The 21,743-nt window shown below is 36.7% G+C and overlaps 1 protein-coding gene across 6 annotated transcripts in view; it reads right to left on the bottom strand.

The window, feature by feature from the left end:
- The window catches only part of ARHGEF7 (Rho guanine nucleotide exchange factor 7), a 318,711-nt gene that overhangs the window by 8,945 nt on the left and 288,023 nt on the right, over window positions 1-21,743 (bottom strand). For 3 of the 6 annotated variants that reach the window (XM_043991289.1, XM_043991290.1, XM_043991294.1), the window contains 2 exons: window positions 12,828-12,917; window positions 8,200-8,376 (listed from right to left, as the gene is read on the bottom strand). In XM_043991289.1, the coding sequence (XP_043847224.1) occupies window positions 8,200-8,376; window positions 12,828-12,917 (267 nt within the window). Of the gene's footprint in view, window positions 1-17; window positions 6,571-8,199; window positions 8,377-12,827; window positions 12,918-21,743 lie in introns of those variants that run through there. The other 3 variants (XM_043991291.1, XM_043991292.1, XM_043991293.1) reach the window with 2 other exon arrangements.

Here is a 21,743-nt window from a genome sequence, read left to right as displayed (position 1 = left end):
TTAAGAAACATTTCAAAGTAAGTGTGATGCCAATACTAAGCAAAAGGATTTTACATTTACAAGTTCTCAACTACTATAATTCTCAGGGCCAGGCATTTTGTATCATCTATGATATTTCTATTGGAATCTGAGTCTACTGTATTTGAGTCACTTGGAGCCAATCCCAGGCCATAGCACCATTTTCCTTTCTCTATTAACTCTAAGACTCTTCCTTGAGAGTACAAAGGAAAAAGAAAAAACAATCCTCTAGATCATCTTAGACTGAAAACTTGTCATGGGCTTTTCTTTAAAACATATTTTTCATTAGGGAATGAATAAAAAAACTTTGGGCCATACTGCTGCCCTTTATAGCAACATCAAACTGGTATACACATTTAAAAAAAATAAACAAACATACACATTGGCCATAGTAATATACATTTAAAAAAACACACATATACATGACCATTAAAACCTTTAAATCTAAAATGAAGTTTGAAAAGGGATAGAATAATAGAACTATTGTGGTATCTGAATTAGAACAAAATCAAATTTCATTTAGTGGATCCTTGTAAATTATCTTCTAAATTCTCAGGAACATAAACAACTGTCTAAATTAAAAAATAAGAAAGTAGGACAACAGATTAGGGATGCTAATCTGATTAGTACCTAGCACAGTGAATTGGTACACAGTAGGTGGTCACTAAATGTATGTTGAAGGGATGAAGTCTGCATTGTTCTAAGAAGCCCAAGAAATCAAGGAAGATATTTTTTTAAAATGGGGAAATGGCAGATGTGAGAGATGATAGTAACAATTAAATCTATTTGTTGGGCCACATTATATGGACCTATCTGTTTAGAAAGTAATGTAAATTGTTTCATTTTGGGCCCTTCAATTTCAGGATTTCCATTCTTTGTTTTCACTAGTCAGTTATCTCTTTTTTGTTTGTTTTTGTTTTTTTGAGGGGCAACTGGGGTTAAGTGACTTGCCCAGGGTCACACAGCTAGTAAGTGTTAAGTGTCTGAGGCCGGATTTGAACTCAGGTACTCCTGAATCCAGGGCCGGTGCTCTATCCACTGCGCCATCTAGCTGCCCCTAGTCAGTTATCTCTTAAGAACATTTACTGAACACCTCTGTGGTCACAGAGCTGTGCTACATGTTATCAAAAGAAAAAAATCCACATAAAACCAAAAGGTTATTGAATTATCAGTGACTACAAAGAAGGCCTAGTGACTTGTGTCTAATTTTAAGTTTCTACTCTTCTGAATGAATCAAAGGATTTACCAAGCATCAAAACATAAATTCAAAGACTTTATAAGATGCTCCTACTATATAAAGATATTTTTAAATCATATTTTGAGCACAGATTATCTGGGGGCACTGCTGTGTACTCTGAAACACATTATTAGGTGCTAGTCATATTTTTCACTAAAAAAAAAATAAGGAAAGAAGCTTCAGAGTAATTTCAGTGCTGTCACATGCAATATTTAGACCTGTGGATGATACCTGGAAATAACTAAGACCTGTACAGGTGAATAAAGAATACAGTTCTGAATGCACCAAATCTATTTCTGTAATGTTTGTTATTAAATTACTTAAATGCTATTTCAAGGAAGACCCTCCTCCCAATGTTCTTTGGAAAAAAATGTCATTCAGTATTCCAACTGATGTATCACACTTTTGTTTAGAGCAGCAAACTACTGAATTGTTCACACTACCCACCTTTATAGATATTATATACTAACTGAGGAGACATATAATCATCACTCTAAAGCTAATTCAGTCTATTCCTCATAATCTTTTCTCCAAAAGTAATCAATCCTAGGAGTGATCTTTTGACAACATTTAAAAAACCCAACACCTCATGAGTATCCACTTGATATAAATTGGAGTCCTTCATTCCTCAGACTGGCAGATGCATGAGATATCTTCAAACTTCTCTTCTACAACATCTTTAACTAGAAAGCCCTCACTTTGCTAATGGAAATGTATCTGGGCCAGAAAAACCACATGGAAAGTGGCTACTAGGGAGAGAAATTGGCACCAAAAACAAGTGACAGGGAAAGCATTTAGAAAATTGCTAGATTAACATTAATAATGATCATGATGATAATGAGAACTCAAGTTTGTTATTTCTTTTGATCCTTACAACAACCCTGATCCAGAATTCATATGAAAAACTCAGAAAGCTACTTTTAACATGAAAAAAAAGTGTTAGTCTCATTACCATAAGAAGAGTTTAGGGTTTTTTATTTATTTACAAATGTACCAAAATGTGCACAGGATTCACATGGCTATTCCACATATGTAGGAGGGGAACAGTCTCTTACTTCTCCATGCAAAGAGCATCAGACTGATGAAGTTAGTACTCATTGGAATAGAAGGCTTAGCCACGTAAATTTTCCCACTGTTATCAATAAACCCAATTTACATCACTCTGATTCCCAACAGATGATTCCTGCACTGTGTTCAAAAGACCACTTATTGCGTATTTATCTGTCACATTCAATTTGTAATTCCACACATCCTCAAAATGGAATAGGATTACAATAGCTTTAAAAAATAAGATCATTTCATACTGCAGTGTATTCAAAACACTGTGGTTGCTATATAAAATACAGTTTCCAAGGTTAATTCAAATTATTTCATGAGGCTTGATCAAACTGGTTTTCAATGCAGGTTTTACTATGGCTTCCAAAGAGAGGGAGGGAAGGAAGGAGGGAGGGAGAGAGAGAGAGGTGTGGGGGAGGGAGAGGGAGAGGGGGAATGAAAACGAATTACACTTGGCACACTTGCCATTTGTCTTCAAATGAGACTATTATGTGATCCATAGTAAAGTGCTATTTCATAGAGGAAGTGTGGATATCTTGTTTTTGTTTTTTTTAAAAAGATCAAAAACACTGATCAAATCACTTAATCTCTACGCCCCAGTTTCTTTATATCTAAAATGTAATGACAATACCAATCTACTTTGGAGAACTGGCATTGTGAAGATTAACTAATAAAAATACTAGCATTTATACATTTTGGGATAACAGAATTTGCCATAGGAATTTTTAAAAGAAAAACAAAAATCTCCTTAAAATATAAGACATGATAACTTTTATTTAGCAATATATAGGTTATCTTGTTTTAAAAAATAAAATCTCCTAAGAAATGCTCATTAATACACATACTCCCTTGGCTATCACTGTTCCTATGCTCCATATGCATTTTATACCCTTTGTACATGCATATGTGCACATGAATATGAATGTATATATGAGTGTCAATAGGTAAACTCAAGATTGGACTTCTATTTCCCTCAGCTATGAGCATTTGAGTCCTTAAAACTGTTATTAGTTAAAACATCGGTTTTCAGACACTGCTTGTGGGGAAGCTTTTATGTGAAGATTTAAATGATTATAGCCAGAAAGGTCCCCATGATAATGATAATCTATCCCCTTTCTTAATATACTGCAAATTATGAAATTCTAAATTTGAGCATATTAAAGTAATGAGGTATTATTTTTCAGTATTTATAAACATTTAAAGGCTACATAAGGTAAGTTATAACAACAGCTATCACTGTCACACTGACAAGTACAATGGTTAATTTCTTACTTAAACTTTAAAAAGTTGCCAAGCTGAGAAAGTGCCTTACAAAATTGTAAAAATGGGAATCAAAATTAATCTTTTTAGATGTTGTCATGGTGATTTTCCCCCTAAATCTGTATTACAGAAATGAATTAAAAATCACCCTCCCAGAAAAAGTCATAAATATTTATTTTTGATGAAACAACATCCATAATCCTATAAAGCTGTGTTTATGCAAACCTAGACAAACTGGTTTTAGGGGGGAAATGTAAATTCAAACAATCAATTATAGACTCACAAAACTTCAGAGAAAGAAGATATCTATCTATCTATCTATTAAAGATCCTCTAGCCCAACTCCTTTATTTTACAAATCAACAAACAGACTAAGGGAGCTGAAACAACCTGCCCAAGGCTACACTGTGGGCTAACTGCCAGGTTAATATATATTTCATTAAACTCTATTAAAAATAATAATATTTTACCAAAATCCCTAATAGCCAGAGGTTTAACAAAATGCGATTCCCATATTCAAAATGGGTTTGTGGTAGAACCACAGCCTAAAACAGACTTAAGTTTTTAATTTTTTTTTTTTGTGGGGCAATGAGGGTTAAGTGACTTGCCCAGGGTCACACAGCTAGTAAGTGGCAAATGTCTGAGGCTGGATTTGAACTCAGGTCCTCCTGAATCCAGGGCTGGTGTTTTATCCACTAAACCACCAAGCTGCCCCAGACTTAAGTTTCTAAGAGGCTGTTTATGCAGTTGAGCCCAGAGAAAGCCTGGCAAGAGGGGCAAGATTATTTACATATTGTATATGTGAAATGTCTTCTAATAAAAACATTTCTAATATTTATCTATTTTCATTTATTTTTTTAAAGGAAATAATATGGCCTCATTCATTTCTCAGAGAAACCTAAGTCTTTAATACAAATTCTCCAGGTGCTGACATGGACATGGCTGCTAGGTAAGTTTATAATAAAATGCTAATTTTTTTGGTCTCTGGCAAGTCTAATATTCTTTTAGTGAAACCTTCATATATATATTTTTTTTACCCAACTCTCCCACTTCCTAATCAATGTCAGAGAGAACTTGCAAGGACTTTGTGGTTCATTATTTTTTTTTTAAGTTGTTCTTATCTCCATTTATGTCAAATTGGGGTGGGGGAGGGAAGTGTATTTTCTGTGAAAGATTAAACTTTTGGTGGTTGAATTATTTTTGGAAGAAAAAGTTAGAAAGAAATAGATGGAAGAACAAATAAATTTAAAGGAATGACCAAACATTATCTAGAACATCTTTAACTCTGGGAAAATGCAAACTCTACTGCCAGAGAGGGATTTTTAAAAAAATGCTTTATCATCTGGCTTTCATTTATGCAATGTGATTTTTAGAACAGCCAAATAACATAAATCTTTAAGCTATTCTGTTTTCCCCCATGTGACAATTAAATATTAAAAGCCACAGGCTAGCAAATGCAAAATTTATTTCAACTGTACATAACAGATGTCTTTTTTTATAAAACAAACACTTCATTGCCATATGCAACCACAAACAATAATATGCATACTGTACAATACAATGCAACATTCAGATATACATCCAATTTGTATTCTCAAACGGCAGTCACCTACTAAAAGATGGCTTTTCCCATTCACAAATAAAATCCACAATATATATAAATATGTATATATATTTCGATGTTTTATGTCACTATATACATGTTACTGTGTTTTGGCAACTTTATGCAAAACACTCAAGTAATAGATCATAATGTGAATTTATGGTAAATACTAATTCATTGGAAACATCATTTAAGCCATGTGTAAAAGTACTGACAATGGCTCACACCTACCTTCTAAATCATTTTCTTCATTCGTTCATTATTATACTAACTGTACACATATATTACAGAATTGCATAAACATAAGGTACTATTATCATCTTAAGTTCCACAAAAATAGAAACACTGAACCTTTGGACTGCATACCACCATTGCCACACTGGTATATCTTTTTGTTAGTTTGTTAAAGCCTGCAGCACTAATACTTTTAAACCAGTTCACAACAGTTAACGGTGTAACACAAAACCAAAACAAATTAAAAACCCAATGGACAACCAAAAAAACCCCAAAAACCAACCAACCAACCAACCCACTGGATTTTTCGTATTCTGTAGTGATCTTAGCTTCCACAACAACAAAAAAATCACCATAATGATGTTAATTACCTTCTACAATAAATATACTTTGGTGCATAAAGCATTAATAAAAACTTCAGATCTGTATTACCAAAAAGTTCCTAAGTGTTATAAAGAAAAATTCAAGTGCAGGAACTATATTTCAATATTGTGATAATAGATACAGTTACATAGTAAACAGACATATGACAGAGTTCTTCTAAGTAATGGCCTTGAAAACAATGAAGAAAGCATTAATAAATATTTGCCCCACAAGTTAAATATCATAAAAAAGATAATTATGATATGAAAATTAAAAACTAAATTATTTTTAGATTCATTGCATTACAAAATGAGCACATATATTGTAGTACTGTCAACTTGGAATATGAAGAAAGGACTCTGGATTCTTAAAGTATATTTTTTTGGTGAACTTTTCAATTTGCATTGGCCAACCTTCTTTCAAATATGAAAATACTGGGAAAATAAATCAGTGGCTACACTGCAGTCAACTGAAATTTCTGAGATGAGCAGCTTTGCTGAATTATATCATTAAGACTCACCTTCCTTGTATAACCAATTCATTACATTAAAAAAACAAAGTAATAAGTCTATTGGATTTTTCTCTCAGGTCTAGCAGAGATTCATTAGCACCTTTGAGCTGGTGAGCAACAGGCTCTACCATCCAGGAAAAGAAATAAATATATCAATTGTGCCAGAGCTTTATAAAAAAGAAAAGCAGGACACTGAATCCATAGATTTGTGCATGTATAGATATGGTTGGGGGCTTGGAGGGGAGATAAAGGGAGAGGCAGATTACAGTCACCTGGAATTACAGCCACCCTAAGGAAAGGAAGAAATGAAAATACTCAAATGTTATTCTTCATTTATTATGGCATTGTTTTCTGATGCTGATTTCAGTAAATACTTAAAATAACACTATAGTTCTATTTTGACACCGAATACATCATCACTTGAAGAGAACACAAATTTCCCTCTAGTAATGACCCAGATGCAGATTGGAAAGCTACAACTGAATGTAACGGTGCTATCACATTCAGTTCTGTGTCAAGCAAAAATCAGGGTCTGAGTGAGGCTAGTGAAACCCTCTTACAACAAATCCCAAGAGACTGGAGAATATTTTCTTTTTTTTTTTAAGTTCTAAGAAATAGTTTTTTCCTTATTGTGAACTGCATGGCAACCTTCTGACTTCTAGAACAGCCTTAAACATTCCATTACGGGAAGGATTTTGCATACATACGGGATTGCTGTAATAAGGTTTCACTGCAGTTGGTTGCTGAAAACAAATAAATGTGTGTTCATGGCTATTACATACACAATAAATACATATGTCAGGGGTGCAGCCAAAGCTATGACTGAAGCCAAAGCATTTGATCTCTAAGTATACCTACCAAAGGCCAGCCTGAGCCCAGTCTCCCTTCAAGTTTCAGAGTCTAAATGCATAAGCTTTCAGAACCTCAACTTTTGGCAATGTGTGCGCCCACTCTCTTGGTACCATTTGGCAGGAATTATTCTCACTTGGATGGGTAGTGGTTGTTGAAGGGAAGGGCCAGGGAATACTTTGCAACAACTGGGCACTTAAATGAAGTTCCCAACATCTTCACCTGGGGAACTTCCATACTATGGCCAAAAAGGGACTATCAGGATGAATATAAATAACGTTTTTCCAGGACCACACCATGAAGCATGGAGTTTGGCAGAGTAAAGATACAACCTCAACTTACGAAGCAGATCCTTCTGCATCTATTCCTGTTAAGGCAAAGAACTATGCTAGCAGTGTAAAGGAGGCTCATGACGAATATCAAATGCTCTTGGCAGATTGTTCAGATCCATGGACATCTGAATTGATTTTGTAGTACTTTCACTGCACATTTTTATCTTTCTCACTGCTATTTTATTCTATGCCTACTTAGTCTATGTGTTTCTCATACATAGAAAATTCAACCATAATAAGGCTAAAAAGAATCTCCATATTGCTGGCACTTAGATCACAAACCTGTATGGTTTCAGTACAAAATACAAAACGTTCACACTACTGTATCCAAAAAAAAAGGGAAACAGTTGCTACACTGACATAGTAAAAAAACAAACCATTGGGAGCTACAAATCAACGGCTATCAATAATAGTAAAGTAACAACAACAACAAAAAACCCAACAACAACAACAACAAAAAACCAACTCAAGTATATCCTTCAGTGAATATACTGTCTCCCTTTAGTAGTCAGGTATTTGAATGTGTGTGTATTTAAGTTGGCAATCAAGCCTCCACCATGTACAATGGAAAATATCAGAAACGCTCTCAAAAGTTGTTAAAATATCACATTAAAAAAGAGACGAGGAACAGCGAGAAAACATCTAAGAAAAGCAGGCTGTGATACAACAAGCATTTGTTAAGAAAAGCTCAGAAGTGCATTAGTTCTGGTGAGAGATATATGAGCAACAGCTCTTACGAGATGTAGAACCCATTCTGTAACTATGGGCTGTCCATATACTGTCATAGTCAGAGTCTTCCGAGAGGTCTGAAGGCTCCAAACGAGAAAGGCTACTGCGACGACCCAAGGAGTCTAGACTTGATTGGTCATCATCAGCCAAGACGTGATTATGCATCAGGTCAGTGCCTTGCCATGCTAAGGATGTATGGGTGAAATGAAATGGCAGATGTGGATAGGCAGAGGTGGGATGAGGAGGAGAACATACAGGAATAGCCACAACCAAAAAACATGAAACAAAAGCAAAAAAGGTGATGGGAAGAGAAGGAAAAGAGAAAACATTGTTAACAAAAAAGGCATCAAAGCTTACCTAGCCTTATTTCTGCCTGGGTTTTCATACTCTAAGCAAAACTTAGAATAAAGACTAGAAAAATAAAACTAGTTCATATCTTTAAGAATAAAACTAGATCACAATAATTTTAAAAATAACTTTTAAAGTTGTTATTCATTTTTGAGTCTTTTAAAAAGTATTAAATTAAGTCCTACTACAAAAGACAATTCTGTAAATGCTTGACCATTAACCAATAACATTAAAAAAAATTTTAATACACAACAAATGAGTCTGTTTCACTGAATATTTGTAAAGAAAAACATGGCTGTAATTAAAATGTGCCCCAGTCATTAAAGGGACAGATTGGTAGGCTGCAAAATAATTAAAAAATATTTTTGACTTACTTCCTTACTTCTTCAGCTAGCTCTTTGCCAAGACTAGAAATCACCAGTAGTCATCTTAATGAATGAGAGGGGTGTGTGTGTATGCCTAAACTTACCTTCTCAAATATGACCTCTGTAAAAATTTCAGAGTGGAGAAAGGAATTAAACAGAGTCCACTTCCCTCTCTTTTCCCCACCTCCCATGCCATACTTTGGGGTGTTGCCAAGCTCCTTAATGAAATTCATGAAAATTAAGCCAATAGAAATACTCAAAATCAAAAAAGCCATGGGAGGTGGCTGCATCATAATCATTTTAAAAGTGCTTCTATTAACTAGGATGTGAACCCTGATTGGGAGCACTGTCACCAAAGAATAGAATCAAGAAAAGCAGTGCAGCAAAGTTGCTAATGTTAAAAGGAGGACATTGAGAGCAAGTAGGAACAAAATGGCTGAACAGAAAAGACCCCAGGAGCAGCTAAAGGGAATGGTTAAGTACAGCTGCTCAGGCCACTGTGATCAAGAAACATGGAAAACAGGGAAAGAGTTAAGTAAGGAGGTGGAATCCTCCAGTGGCACCAACACCCGAAGTTAAACAAAAACACTCCTTTTGTTTGTAACGATCTGCCATAGTAATAACAGTCTCTTTGCTCCTTCTCTTGGTCACACCAAAGTTAATCCAGCTTCCAAACCTTAACAAGAAAAAGCAGAGGACCGTTTTGTTGAAAATTGGAAGGGACATTCTGTGAGCTGCATGACTATTATTCCCTAGCAACAGATACTAACAGGACATAGTTGTACTTTACCGTCTTCCCAGAAGTACATTGAAAATGAACGGATTTTAATGATGTGCAATGTACATATCTCATTTTAAATATCACTTTTATTAATCATTTAATAAATATGAATACTTTTCCCCACACTGAATATCGTCAGGTTTTTCTAGGCAAATTTGTCACAACATAAAAAGGTCAAGTATAAGATCTTCAGCCCTCCCACCTTTCCATCGTTAGTAGTCCTTTGTATTCTGATTATGTCACTAATTTTAAAAAATGCAGTGTCCAATGCTTTTCTTGTACAGGAATAAAGGAAATACATTATAGAGAGGCAAAGTAGCACATGGGTAGATGTGTGCAAATTACAGGTAGTCAATCCCCCTCAGGCAGCCAGAAGCAGCAAAGCCATGAGCATGTTATAGGGCAACATCTCATAACTATGAAAAATACATCTTGCACTGGAGAAAATACAATCTCATGTAACCTCATTTCTCTGAGATCATTAGTTTAAATTTTTCTTAAGAAATAGTGGGAATTTATGAGTTTTAAATGGTTTTTAACATGACTAATATTTCAATAACTTTTTGGCATTCAAGGAACCATTAATGTACTTATTTTATTCACTCAAAAACCCCTATGATTAATTTTAACACTTTTATTCAACAATTTATATACACACAGTCAGTTCTTGATCATTCATGGGCTAAGTACACATCTGTGTACTACCCTGGATTTCTGTCTTCCTTTCGGCTACTTTATGCCTCACCTCAACACTTTTTGCCATAGAGGACATAGAAGAAACAAAGTATTAATCAATCAGTTCTGGTCTCCACAGAATAGGAAAAGTTTGAAACTAATAGCTAAGTAATAATTTTAAAAATTATCTAAATGCTTCTTTTTAGACTCATGCCTAGGACAGGGCACTTTTTCCAGGAACCCAAAGGACTCCTAAAATATTTAAGAAGCATATTTTGCTGGGTGGAAAGTGGTTGATGAAAAGTGAACTACCAAAAGGCAAGATAGCATTGAAAGTAGAACTGTCATCTGTTCATTATAAATTGCAAGATTTAAACAATATAAAAAGAGATAAAAGCTACAGGTTCTGATTATAGTAAACTGTATGCACCCAGCAGACTTTGCAATAATAAAAAGAACTTGGAATCCTAAAGAATGTTTGCCTGGTTTGGTGCATTAGTTCTGATGTATAACTAATGTAGATAATTGTAGATAAGTGCTGTTGATTTGGGGTGCAGAATATGCTTTATTAAAAATATATTAATTATACATGAAAATACTATTCATACTTTACATCAATAACACACAAGCATAAGGCAAATAATATCTGTGAATTTTTTTTAAAATCATTCATCAAATGATTTTTTTCAATGACTATCCCAATATAAAAATATTTTGGCAGCAGAGTTTATTGAAAAAAAATGGCAAATTCAGAATAATGTGGTTTTCAGAGGAATCTCAGTAAAAGATGAAATTGGGTTAGCAGAAACTCAAAAATAGCTAATACACTGATAAATCAAAAAGACTAATTAATCCTCACATTATCTTTGTGAAATACTCTGAAAGCCCACATAAGGCAGACATGTCTACTAGAGAGTTACAAACAGAGAACATGAAATTCTCTCAGGTTTACTAGGGATCTTCTTTCATTTACTGTCAGGATACAGAAAAAAATTAATTTAGGTTTTAAAAAGTATAAGAATGCAATAGCTAGTTTTTAAAAATAATGGGCAAACAATAATGTTGAGTCCCAGCAATTAATTTGCAAATTAGATGCTCAATAGTTATGTACTGAGTTAGGTGGAATTAAAAAGCCCACAACTTAAAGAACATCACAAAATCATTCAGGGAAGATTCTAAAATGCATTGATCACAATTCTCCCAGCCCCCAAACTAGAGGCCAAGGTACTATCAAACAGGAGCAGTCAGAGCAGAGCTTTGTTTTCTATCCGGCTACTAGAGTGCATCATTATTGCACACTGCAAAGCCAGAGCCGGAGAAGTGGCCTAAGTTAACCGCTGCTTGTTCAGCATCAGCCAAAGGGTGAAAACAGGAACAAAATGGGGCCTTTTCTAAACAAAAATAATGTACTAAATCTACCTATACCACATTTACATTAACACTGTGGAAGAGGAAATCAGAAAAATTTCCTCAACTCTCCCACTGTGTGTAAAAGTTGTCTTGAGATAATTAATAGGAGCCAGACTAGAATCTGATTAATAACTTTTTTAATATCTTTAAATCACCTTACCAATTCAAATGAATATGCTTTATGAACCTCAAAACACTATATAAATGTGTCACCATACGAGCTATTACAAAAACCTCAAGTAATCACGTTTTCATTCTGCTTAATAAACACTTTGCCAGCAATTCCTAAGATATCACTTTTTGTTCAGTGAAAAATTTGTTGAAATAGAACCCTACTCACCACTAGTAATAGTTCATGTGACTGAGATAAGATACTAGTGTTTTCCTCAGCGATCTCCCTCTTCACTATCTTCCAGTAAAGATTTTCTTAAAACTGAAAAACCTTCTAAATAGAGGCTTATGCAGTAAGTCACACCAAGCTCTTCTATTATAGATAACTTAGCTCCCTTTTAATACCTTCAAGACTTCAGTGTGGGATCCTCATTTTATGTATGAAGCCACCCAAGCTTCATCCAATGACTAAAAACAATTTGGACATGTGACTAGCAGTCACTGATTACTTTCTATGGCTGCTCTGCCTCCAGTATTGAACAGCTCTTTTTTTTTTGGGGGGGGGGGGATGAGGTAATTGGGGTTAAGTGACTTGCCCAGGGCCACACAGCTAGTAAGTGTTAAGTGTCTGAGGCCGCATTTGAACTCAGGTCTTCCTGAATCCAGGGCTAGTGCTTTATCCATTGCGCCACCTAGCTGCCCTCTGAACAGCTTACTCTTTTTTTAAAAATTATTTAATTTTTTTTTTTTGCAGGGCGATGAGGGTTAAGTGACTTGCCAGGGTCACACAGCTAGTAAGTGTCGTATCTGAGGTCACATTTGAACTCAGGTCCTCCTGAATCCAGGGCTGGTGCTTTATCCACTGTGCCACCTAGCTGCCCGGCTTATTCTTACTGAACACCTCCAGGTACCAAGTCTCTCAACAGAGCTCTGTGTTTAAACTTACTTGAATTGAGTGTTTGGCGGGTTTTGGCACTTGTGCAATATGCTTCAATAACTTTTAGAATCTGGGCATCTTCTTCCAAGGCAGCTGTACCTATCAATAAAAGAGCAAAACTTGAAATCAATTAAGGAAACATTTAGTATTTTGATGGACCCAAGTGATTACTGTCCATGCCCTCCTGTGAATCTGCTGCACAAAAGCATCCACTCAACACACTATGAGTCTCTCCAGATCTCTTGATATTGCCTGGACAATATGGAGCACATGAGTTAACCATCAGTTTTTTTTCCTTCTGCTTTGTGATCAGTTCACCGTTTTTTCTAGCCATATGATTTCTGATGACATTCTTTCCACTGCTTTTCCTGTGCAATTCATCATTAAGAACACTGTAGCTTTGAAAACTGACCTTCCCAAATAATTCATGTAAAAGGAAATTCATCCCGAATACTGTTTCACTGAAACACCTAGAATTTTTTCAAATTAAAGTATGTTTCATTTAATACTTTTAAAGAAGTCAGTGACTTCAGAGACTTTCAACAGTTAAATGCAATAACAAAATTTTAAATTTTGCAGATTGCACATTTGTTGAAAAAATTCATTTTGAAAATATAAAGTCAGTAATTCAACACCAGATAGAAATATCTAAGAAAATTTATCTTTCCCCCCTCTTTGTTAGTCATTTTTTTCCAAAGAGTTTTTAAGGCGTTTATATTGTTACATATCATTAAATAACCATATCAAAAGAATGTGACATCAGTGAACTAAAAATCATTAAGAAGTATGTTTAAGGGCGGCTAGGTGGCACAGTGGATAAAGCACTGGCCGTGGATTCAGGAGTTCCTGAGTTCAAATCCGGCCTCAGACACTTGACACTTACTGGCTGTGTGACCCTGGGCAAGTCACTTAACCCCATTGCCCCGTTTTAAAAAAAAAAAAAGAAGTATGTTTAAAGTGCCACTACCAATTGACAAGCTAGATAACTTTCAACTGACACAGGAACAACAAAAAATAAGAGTTCTCTGATAACACTGCAGCTTCATCTGAGATTATGGAAGTCATTAGATGCTATCAACTCAAATATTCCCAAAATAATCACTGAGAGTAGAACCTAGAGATCACATGGAGAACTCGTTTTCCTACAGACTGATGGTCAATTAATGGTATTAAAGATGCAGAACAGAGTAGACAGAGTTAAAATCCTTCAATGACACCATTCCATATCTCTTGGTTTTTTCCTCTTCGTATAGCCTGAGGTCCAGCCAGAATGCTTTGAAACCAAGGCACATACTTCCCTAACAATCAACAAGCCTCTCTCTGAGTCAACAAATATATATTAAGTGCTTAATATGTGCCAGGTACTGGGATCAACAGTGGGGACACAAAGAAAGGCACATTTAAATGCAGGAGACAGTGTGTAACTACAGAGGTACCTATAAGATACATACCACAAGTATGAAGTCATCTGAAAGGAAATAGCACCAGCAGCTGGAGGGCAGTAGGAAAAGGGCCAGGAAAAGCATCTTTCCTGGGATTTGAGCTGAATTCTGAAGGAATCTAGGGAAACTAAGAAGTAGAGGTAAGGGGCAAAGTATTCCAAGAATGAAGAACTGCCAGTGCAAAGGAGATGGAAGTGTCATTTTTTAAGAATGCCAATGAGAGGCAGCTAAGGTGGCTTAGGGGATAAAGCACTGGCCCTGGATTCAGGAGGATCTGAGTTCAAATCCAGCCTCAGAAACCTGACACTTGCTAGTTGTGTGACCCTGGACAAGTCACTTAATCCTCATTGCTCTGCCACCCCTGCCCCCCTAAAAGGGCCAAGTAGGCCAGTGTCACTACATGTAGAGTACACAGAAGGGATATGTAAGAGACCACAAAGGTAAGAAAAAACAGGTTATGTGAAGAGTTTTACATGTCAAACTCAGCAGGTCAGATTTGATCCTAGAGAAAAGGACAGCTACTAGAGCTCATGGAGCTGGGGGGGTGGGGGGAAGGGGAGAAGTATGTTGACAAGATCAGACCTACACTTTAGAAAAATCATCATGGCAGCTGATGGGGGAATGGATTAAAGTGGGCATACCTGAAACAGGAAGACTGTTTAGGAAACTACTTCAGTGATCCAGGAGAGAGTTCATTTAGGCCTGACCTAGGGTCATGGCCGTATGAGTAGAAAGGAGTGGGGACATACAAGAGATGTTGTGAAGGCAGAAATAACAAGACTTGGCAATGGATTGATGGGATGAAAGTGAAGAGTCAAGGATGACACTGCAACTGTGGGCCTGGGTGACTAGGAGAATGGTGGTACACTCAATAGAGTTATGGAAATATGGAAGGGGGAAGGTCTTGGTGGTGGAAGATAAGTTCTGTTTTAGACGTGTTAACTTTGAGATACTTACAGGGCTTAGGGTTTGAGATGTCCAAGAGGCATTGGTACATATGTGACTGTGGCTCATCTACATCTTTTTTTGTTGTTGTTGAGGCAACTGGGGTTAAGTGACTTGCCCAGGGTCACACAGCTAGTAAGTGTTAAGAGTCTGATGCTGGATTTGAACTCAGGTCCTCCTGAATCCAGGGCCAGTGCTCTATCCACTGCGCCACATAGCTGCCCCTCAGCTACATCTTAACTGCATAGTTCCTCACCTTACTCATTTCCCACGGCCTACTCCTCCATACAACCTGAGTCACACACAAAGATGTTCATATCCTTAATCTTGCCATCACTCAAAAATACTCCACTCATATTAATGATCTCTGAAATTCTATCATCTAATCGCAATCTATTGTCATTTCACTTCTCCCTCTGCCTTGTTACCCCAAACCTTGTTCTTGTCTACACTATGACCTCTAATCCCTTGACCTCTGAGTTGTTTCCTAGATCATCATGACTGCACTAGCTACACTATCCTCCTCCCTTCCCCATCTTCGACTCTGGTGAAAGGGTTCAACACTACAATGTCCTCTTCTGGTGAGTCCCTTGTCCCACTTATAGCATCACTAATCTTGCCCTGCCAAGCCTTAGCTCTGGATCATTCCCAACACTTTCTGCCTTTGTTCTTCCACACATGCTGATAAATGAAGCTGGGGAAAATCACAAAACCGCACAGACTAGATCCACTACAAATTTATGTTATTACCCTCAACTGAGTTCTTGCTGCTACAAGGCAATTCTTTTATAATTCCCTAATCAACTCACTATTCCATTCATCACAGCAGCTCTTCCAAACCTTTTCATCCTTTCTCAAATCTCCTTGCCTCACCATCCACAGTAAAAACAGAGATCATCTTCTACTGTTATAGACTTAGCTCTTCTCAGCAATAAAATGATCCAAAACAATTCCAAAGGACTTATGATGGAAAATGCTCTCCACATCCAGAAAAAGAACTGTGGATTCTGAATACAGATTGAACCATACTGTTTCTACTTTTGTTTTTGTTTTTTGAGGTTGTTCCCTTTTGTTCTGATTCTTCTTTTACAACATGACTAATGTGGAAAAATGTTTAATGTGATTGTACACATATAACTTATATCAGATTGTTTTCTCTCTTGGAGAGGGGGAGGGAAGAGAGGGAGGGAGAAAAATTTGGAACTAAAAATCTTATGAAAACAAATGTTGAAAACTATCTTTACGTGTAACTGGAAAATAATAAAATACTTTTATGATTTAAAAAAATAGAGATCATTTGCCAAGAGCTCTCTCTTCTACCCTCCTCCCTATCTCATATCACCCAGATGATTTCTACAATTATCTCCTCCAGCATTACATCATATCAATCAATCAATAAAGATTTATTAATTGCCTACTATACGCTAGGCACTGTGCTAAGCATATCTTGCCAAGACTAAGCCTTCTAAGCATACAAGTGGCATACAAGCCTTTCTTCTCCAGCAGATTACCTCCTCTATCATCCTCATTTTCTCATTTCTCTTCAACTTCTCCCTGTCTACTGGCTGCTTACCCATTGCCTATAAACATGCCCATATCTCCTTCCTCAAAAAACCTTCATATGACCCATTTATTCTTGCCAGCTTCATCCAATGTCTCACATCCCTTCTATGGCTAAACTCCTTAAGAAGGTTATCTAGAATAGGTGTTTCCTATTGTAGATATCTATACTTCTTCTCTTCTCTCTTAACTCTCCACAGTTTAGCTTCCAAACTCATCATTCAACCAAAACTGCTCTCTTCTAAGCAACCAACAATCTCTGAACTGCCAAATCTAATAACTTTTTCTCAGTTTTCTTGACATCTCTGCAGCCCGACACCCTCTTCTCTTCAATATTCTCTCCAGGTTTTCCTCCAATTAAAGACTGCTCCTTCTCAGTCTCCTTTGCTGGATTTTAATCTATGTCACAAATACAGGTGTTGTACAGGAATTTGTTCCCTTTTCTTTCTTCCAGTACCATTTTACTTGGTGATCTCGTCAACTCCTATGGATTCAACTAGCACTCTATGCTGATGATTTTCCAATCTACTTACCCAGCTATATCTTACCTCCCAAGACCCAAATCCACATCTCCAAATGCCTAGTGGACATATTGAGCTGAATATCCTGTAGACATTTTTAATTTAACATGTCCAAAATTAAACTCATTATATTTCCCCTTAAAACATTTCCCACATTCAGACTTCCCTTTTACTGTCAAGAGTACTACCATCAGGGCAGCTAGGTGGCACAGTGGATAGAGCACCAGCACTGGATTCAGAAGGACCTGAGTTCAAATCTGGCCTCAGACACTTGATACTTACTAGCTGTGTGATCCTGGGCAAGTCACTTAACCTCAATTGCTTCACCCCCCCTTCAAAAAAAAAAAAAAAGAGTACCACCATCTACCACCTGACACCTATCAGATTGGCTAACATGACAAAAAAGGAAAATAATAAATGTCGGAGAAGCTATGGAAAAATTGGAACACTAATGCATTGTTGGTGGAGCTATGTACTGATCCAACCATTCTGGAGAGCAATTTGGAACTATGCCCAAAGGGCTATAAAGTTGTGCATACCCTTTGACCCACTATTAGGTCTTTTTCCCAAAGAGAAAAAAGGGGAAAGGACCCACATATACAAAAATATTTATAGCTGCTCTTTTTGTGATGGCAAGGAATTGGAAATTGAGGGGATGTTCATCAATTGGGGAATGGCTGAACAAGTTGTGGTATATGAATATAATGGAATACTACTGTGCTGTAAGCAATGATGAGCAGACATATTTTGGAGAAACCTGGAAAAACTTACATGAACCAATGCTGAGCGAGATGAGCAGAACCAGGAGAAGAACACTGTATACGGTATCAACAACATTGTGTGTTGATCAATTGTGGTAGATTTGACTCTTTCCAGCAATAGAATGATCCAAGATAGTTCCAAAGGACTCATGATGGAAAATGCTCTCCAAATCCAGAAAAAAAAGAACTATGGCATCTAGATGAAGATTGAACCATACTATTTCTATTTTTTTTGTTTTTCTTTTGTTTTTCCTTTTTTGCTCTGATTCTTCTTTCACAGCATGACTAATGCAGACATATGTTTAATGTAATTGTACATATATAACCTATATCAGATTACTTGCTGTCTTGGGGAGGAGGGAGGGAGAAAAATTTTAAACTAGAAATCTTATAAAAACAAATGTTGAAAACTATCTCTACATGTAACTGGAAAATAATAAAATACTTTTATGGGGAAAAAAAGAGTACCACCATCTTCTCAGTCATTGTGGTTCACAATCAGGGTGTCATCCTTGACTCCTTACACTCTCTCACTCTATATTCATACTCCTCTCCTGACACTGCCAACCCACCCTGGTGCAGGTTCTTATCACTTCACACCTTGACTACTACAAACTGGTATCCTAGACAAAAATCCTTCCTCACTCCAATCCATCCTCTACCAGTCTATTAAAGTGATCTTCCTAAAGTCTGATCAGATCACTCCCATCTCAATCAATTCCAGTGGCTCCCTATCATCTCCAAGATCAAACATAAAATCCTGTTTGGTGTTCGAAGCCCTTCGAAACTTGACCTCCCCAATCCCCACATATATCTTTCCAGTCTTCTTCAACTCTACACTGCCACCATGTACTGTACAATCTAGTAACACTGGCCTCCTACTTCTGGACATTTCCACAAGCTGTCTCCCACCTTAGCATGATTGCCTTCTCATCTCTGCATCTTCAAGGGCCAGCTAAAATCCCATATTCTGCAGGAAGCCTTTCCTGATCTCTCTTAAAAGTGCCGTTTTCTCTGTTAATTACTTCCAATTGATCCTGTACATAGCTTGTTTGTACATAGTTGTTTGAATGTTGTCTCTTCCATTAGACTGTGGGATCCTATAGAAAGAGATTGTCTTTCATCCTGCTTTGTATCCTCAGAACTTAGCACAGTGCCTAGCACACATCAGATAATTAATAAATGTTAACTGACTGACTTATAGTTATGTTCCCTAACCCAGGGAAAGTATAACTAGACAGACAACAGTAAAGATAAGACTAAGCTAAGCTAGTGCCTTAAATAGGAAGTGATATTTATGAAGTGCCTTGGAGACAGGGGACAGGATAGCAGAAGTTGAACAGCTTTCCTGAGTCAGCTTAACAAGGGGGTTTATTACTTTATTCTGAAATACTGTGAAATCCAAGAATTCTAGGAATATCTATATTAAAAAAAAGGATATGGATGGCCAAAAAGAAATGATTTTTTAAAAATTGTGATGTCACTGCTCTTCATTTGCATGATGATTAGTAGTTGTGTTATGATCAGCTATCACTGGCAGCTGCTCTATGGAAAAACTAGCAAGGAGGGCTGTTACAGCCTACTTTCTAGAAGAGTGTTTTTATCCTCATCTCTTTCTTTCTTTCTTTCCTTTCTTCCTTTCTTTCTTTTGCAGGGCAATGAGGATTAAGTGACTTGCCCAGGGTCACACAGCTGGTAAGTATGAAGTGTCTGAGGCTGGATTTGAATTCATGTCCTCCTGACTCCAGGGCCAGTACTCTATCCACTGCGCCACCTAGCTGCCTCTTAACAAATATATTCTAAGGCAGGAAAATACACTGTTCACAATATGTAGGCACTTGTGATTAAAAGTCAAGCCATATGGTGTGAAAATATGTATGTATGTATGTGCACACTCATGTATACTCTCCATTTTCAAACTTTGCCTCATATCATCACACAAACTTTCAATCCTAGTCAAATGTCAATTTGATAATTTATTCCCACAATGAGGTTCTGACTTGTTTAGGCTATACAACCAAATGTCTTTAGCTCACAAATTATTGTAATCTGGTTAGAGATTCTGACTGAGTGAGGGCTTTTTACCTTTCAGCAGCACCATGGACATAAAAGAGGGCTTCAAAGAAATATTGTAAACAGATGCTAGAGATTTATATGGAGTTATTTAATTACAACCGTCATTTCATTTTGTATACCATGTCAACACTAAGCCCAGTAAGAGTTGATATCTCATAAGGGATGGCCCTCTTTCTATTTCCTCACTTAGTATGAAGCTGCCATCTTTGATAGAAGACACACCCAACAGCCTGGGTAGAAGAAAGGGTAAACAACCAAGTCACAAAACCTAGGATCTAAATAAGCTCTATGAACTTGACAAGTCACTTAACCTATCTAGGATTCATCTGAATTATCTTTATAAAAAGATAGTTAAATCAGGCAATCCCTAAGGACTTTTCCAATTAAGACACTCTAATTCTACAGATCTCAGAATCAAGCATTAAAAACTAAAGAGTCAGGCAGCAAGGTGGCGCAGTGGATAGAGCACCGGCCCTGGAGTCAGGAGTACCTGAGTTCAAATCCGGCCTCAGACACTTAACACTTATTAGCTGTGTGACCCTGGGCAAGTCACTTAACCCCAATTGCCTCACTAAAAAAAACAATTTAAAAATTAAAAATTTAAAAATTAAAAAAAAAAAACTAAAGAGTTCAAAGGGTCATAGCTATATAACTGGAAGAGATTTCAGACCTTATTTTAAAGATGAGGAAGTAGGTTAAGTGACTTGTGTGAGGTAACAAAGAGGAATCTGAACTGAGTTTCTCTGATTATAGAGCCGTTGTTCTGTCCACCAAATGCCTTGGTTGGCTATGGGTCTGTATTAGAAAACTATGTTTCTGGCTGTTTTCAAAAGACTTCCTGCTTCAGTAACAGACTGATAGAATCACAGAATGTTAGAACTGGGAGAAATCTTAAATTAAGGGTCATATAATACAACTCTATCATTTTACAAAAGAGGAAACTCAGGTCTGTAACGATTGGAATAACGCCACCTGCTGGAGACTTACTGTAGAAGAGTTCTGCCCATGAAGCGAAGGTCTTTGAGGGCAAGACCAGGAGTCTTTTCTTTGGCATCAGGAAGTGACGCGGACTAGTGGGAGGAGGAAGGAAGAGACTGGCGCTCACTCTCTTTCCTTTGGACTCTGGTGGAGAGCGGAGCTAGAAATGTGCTCTCCCTTTAATAGATAGGAATCTAGGCCTTTCTCTCTCTCTTTATCAAATTCTTATTTTCCTTAATAAATGCTTAAAAGCCTAACTCTTGCTAAAGCTTATAATTTATTGGCGACCACTCATTAGATATTTTAGACAGACTAGCTAGAATTTTAGCCCTTAACAGGTCCATTGAGGTTAAATGACTATGGGCACAAGGTACTAGTAGAAAAGCTGAGACTTAAAGCCAAGCTGTCTGATTCCCAATCCAGTGGGTTTTTCACCTCATGCGGCCTCTCCATCACTTCCTTCCTAAGCTATCACATCAAATATTATGGTATTGTTTGCTATGGCTCATTGTTACTATATTTACTAAAACATCACTTTAGATTATAATTTTAAAAGACTTACCTCTTTCATTGAAATACTCAGGAAAACATGTGGAGTGTGAAGGCTTAAAAACTTAAAAAGGTATACAGCAACATACTAGT

Source organism: Dromiciops gliroides, chromosome 3 (genome assembly GCF_019393635.1).
Source record: "Dromiciops gliroides isolate mDroGli1 chromosome 3, mDroGli1.pri, whole genome shotgun sequence".
In the NCBI taxonomy this organism is placed as follows: Eukaryota; Metazoa; Chordata; class Mammalia; order Microbiotheria; family Microbiotheriidae; genus Dromiciops; species Dromiciops gliroides.
This window is presented reverse-complemented; position numbering and strand designations above follow the sequence as displayed.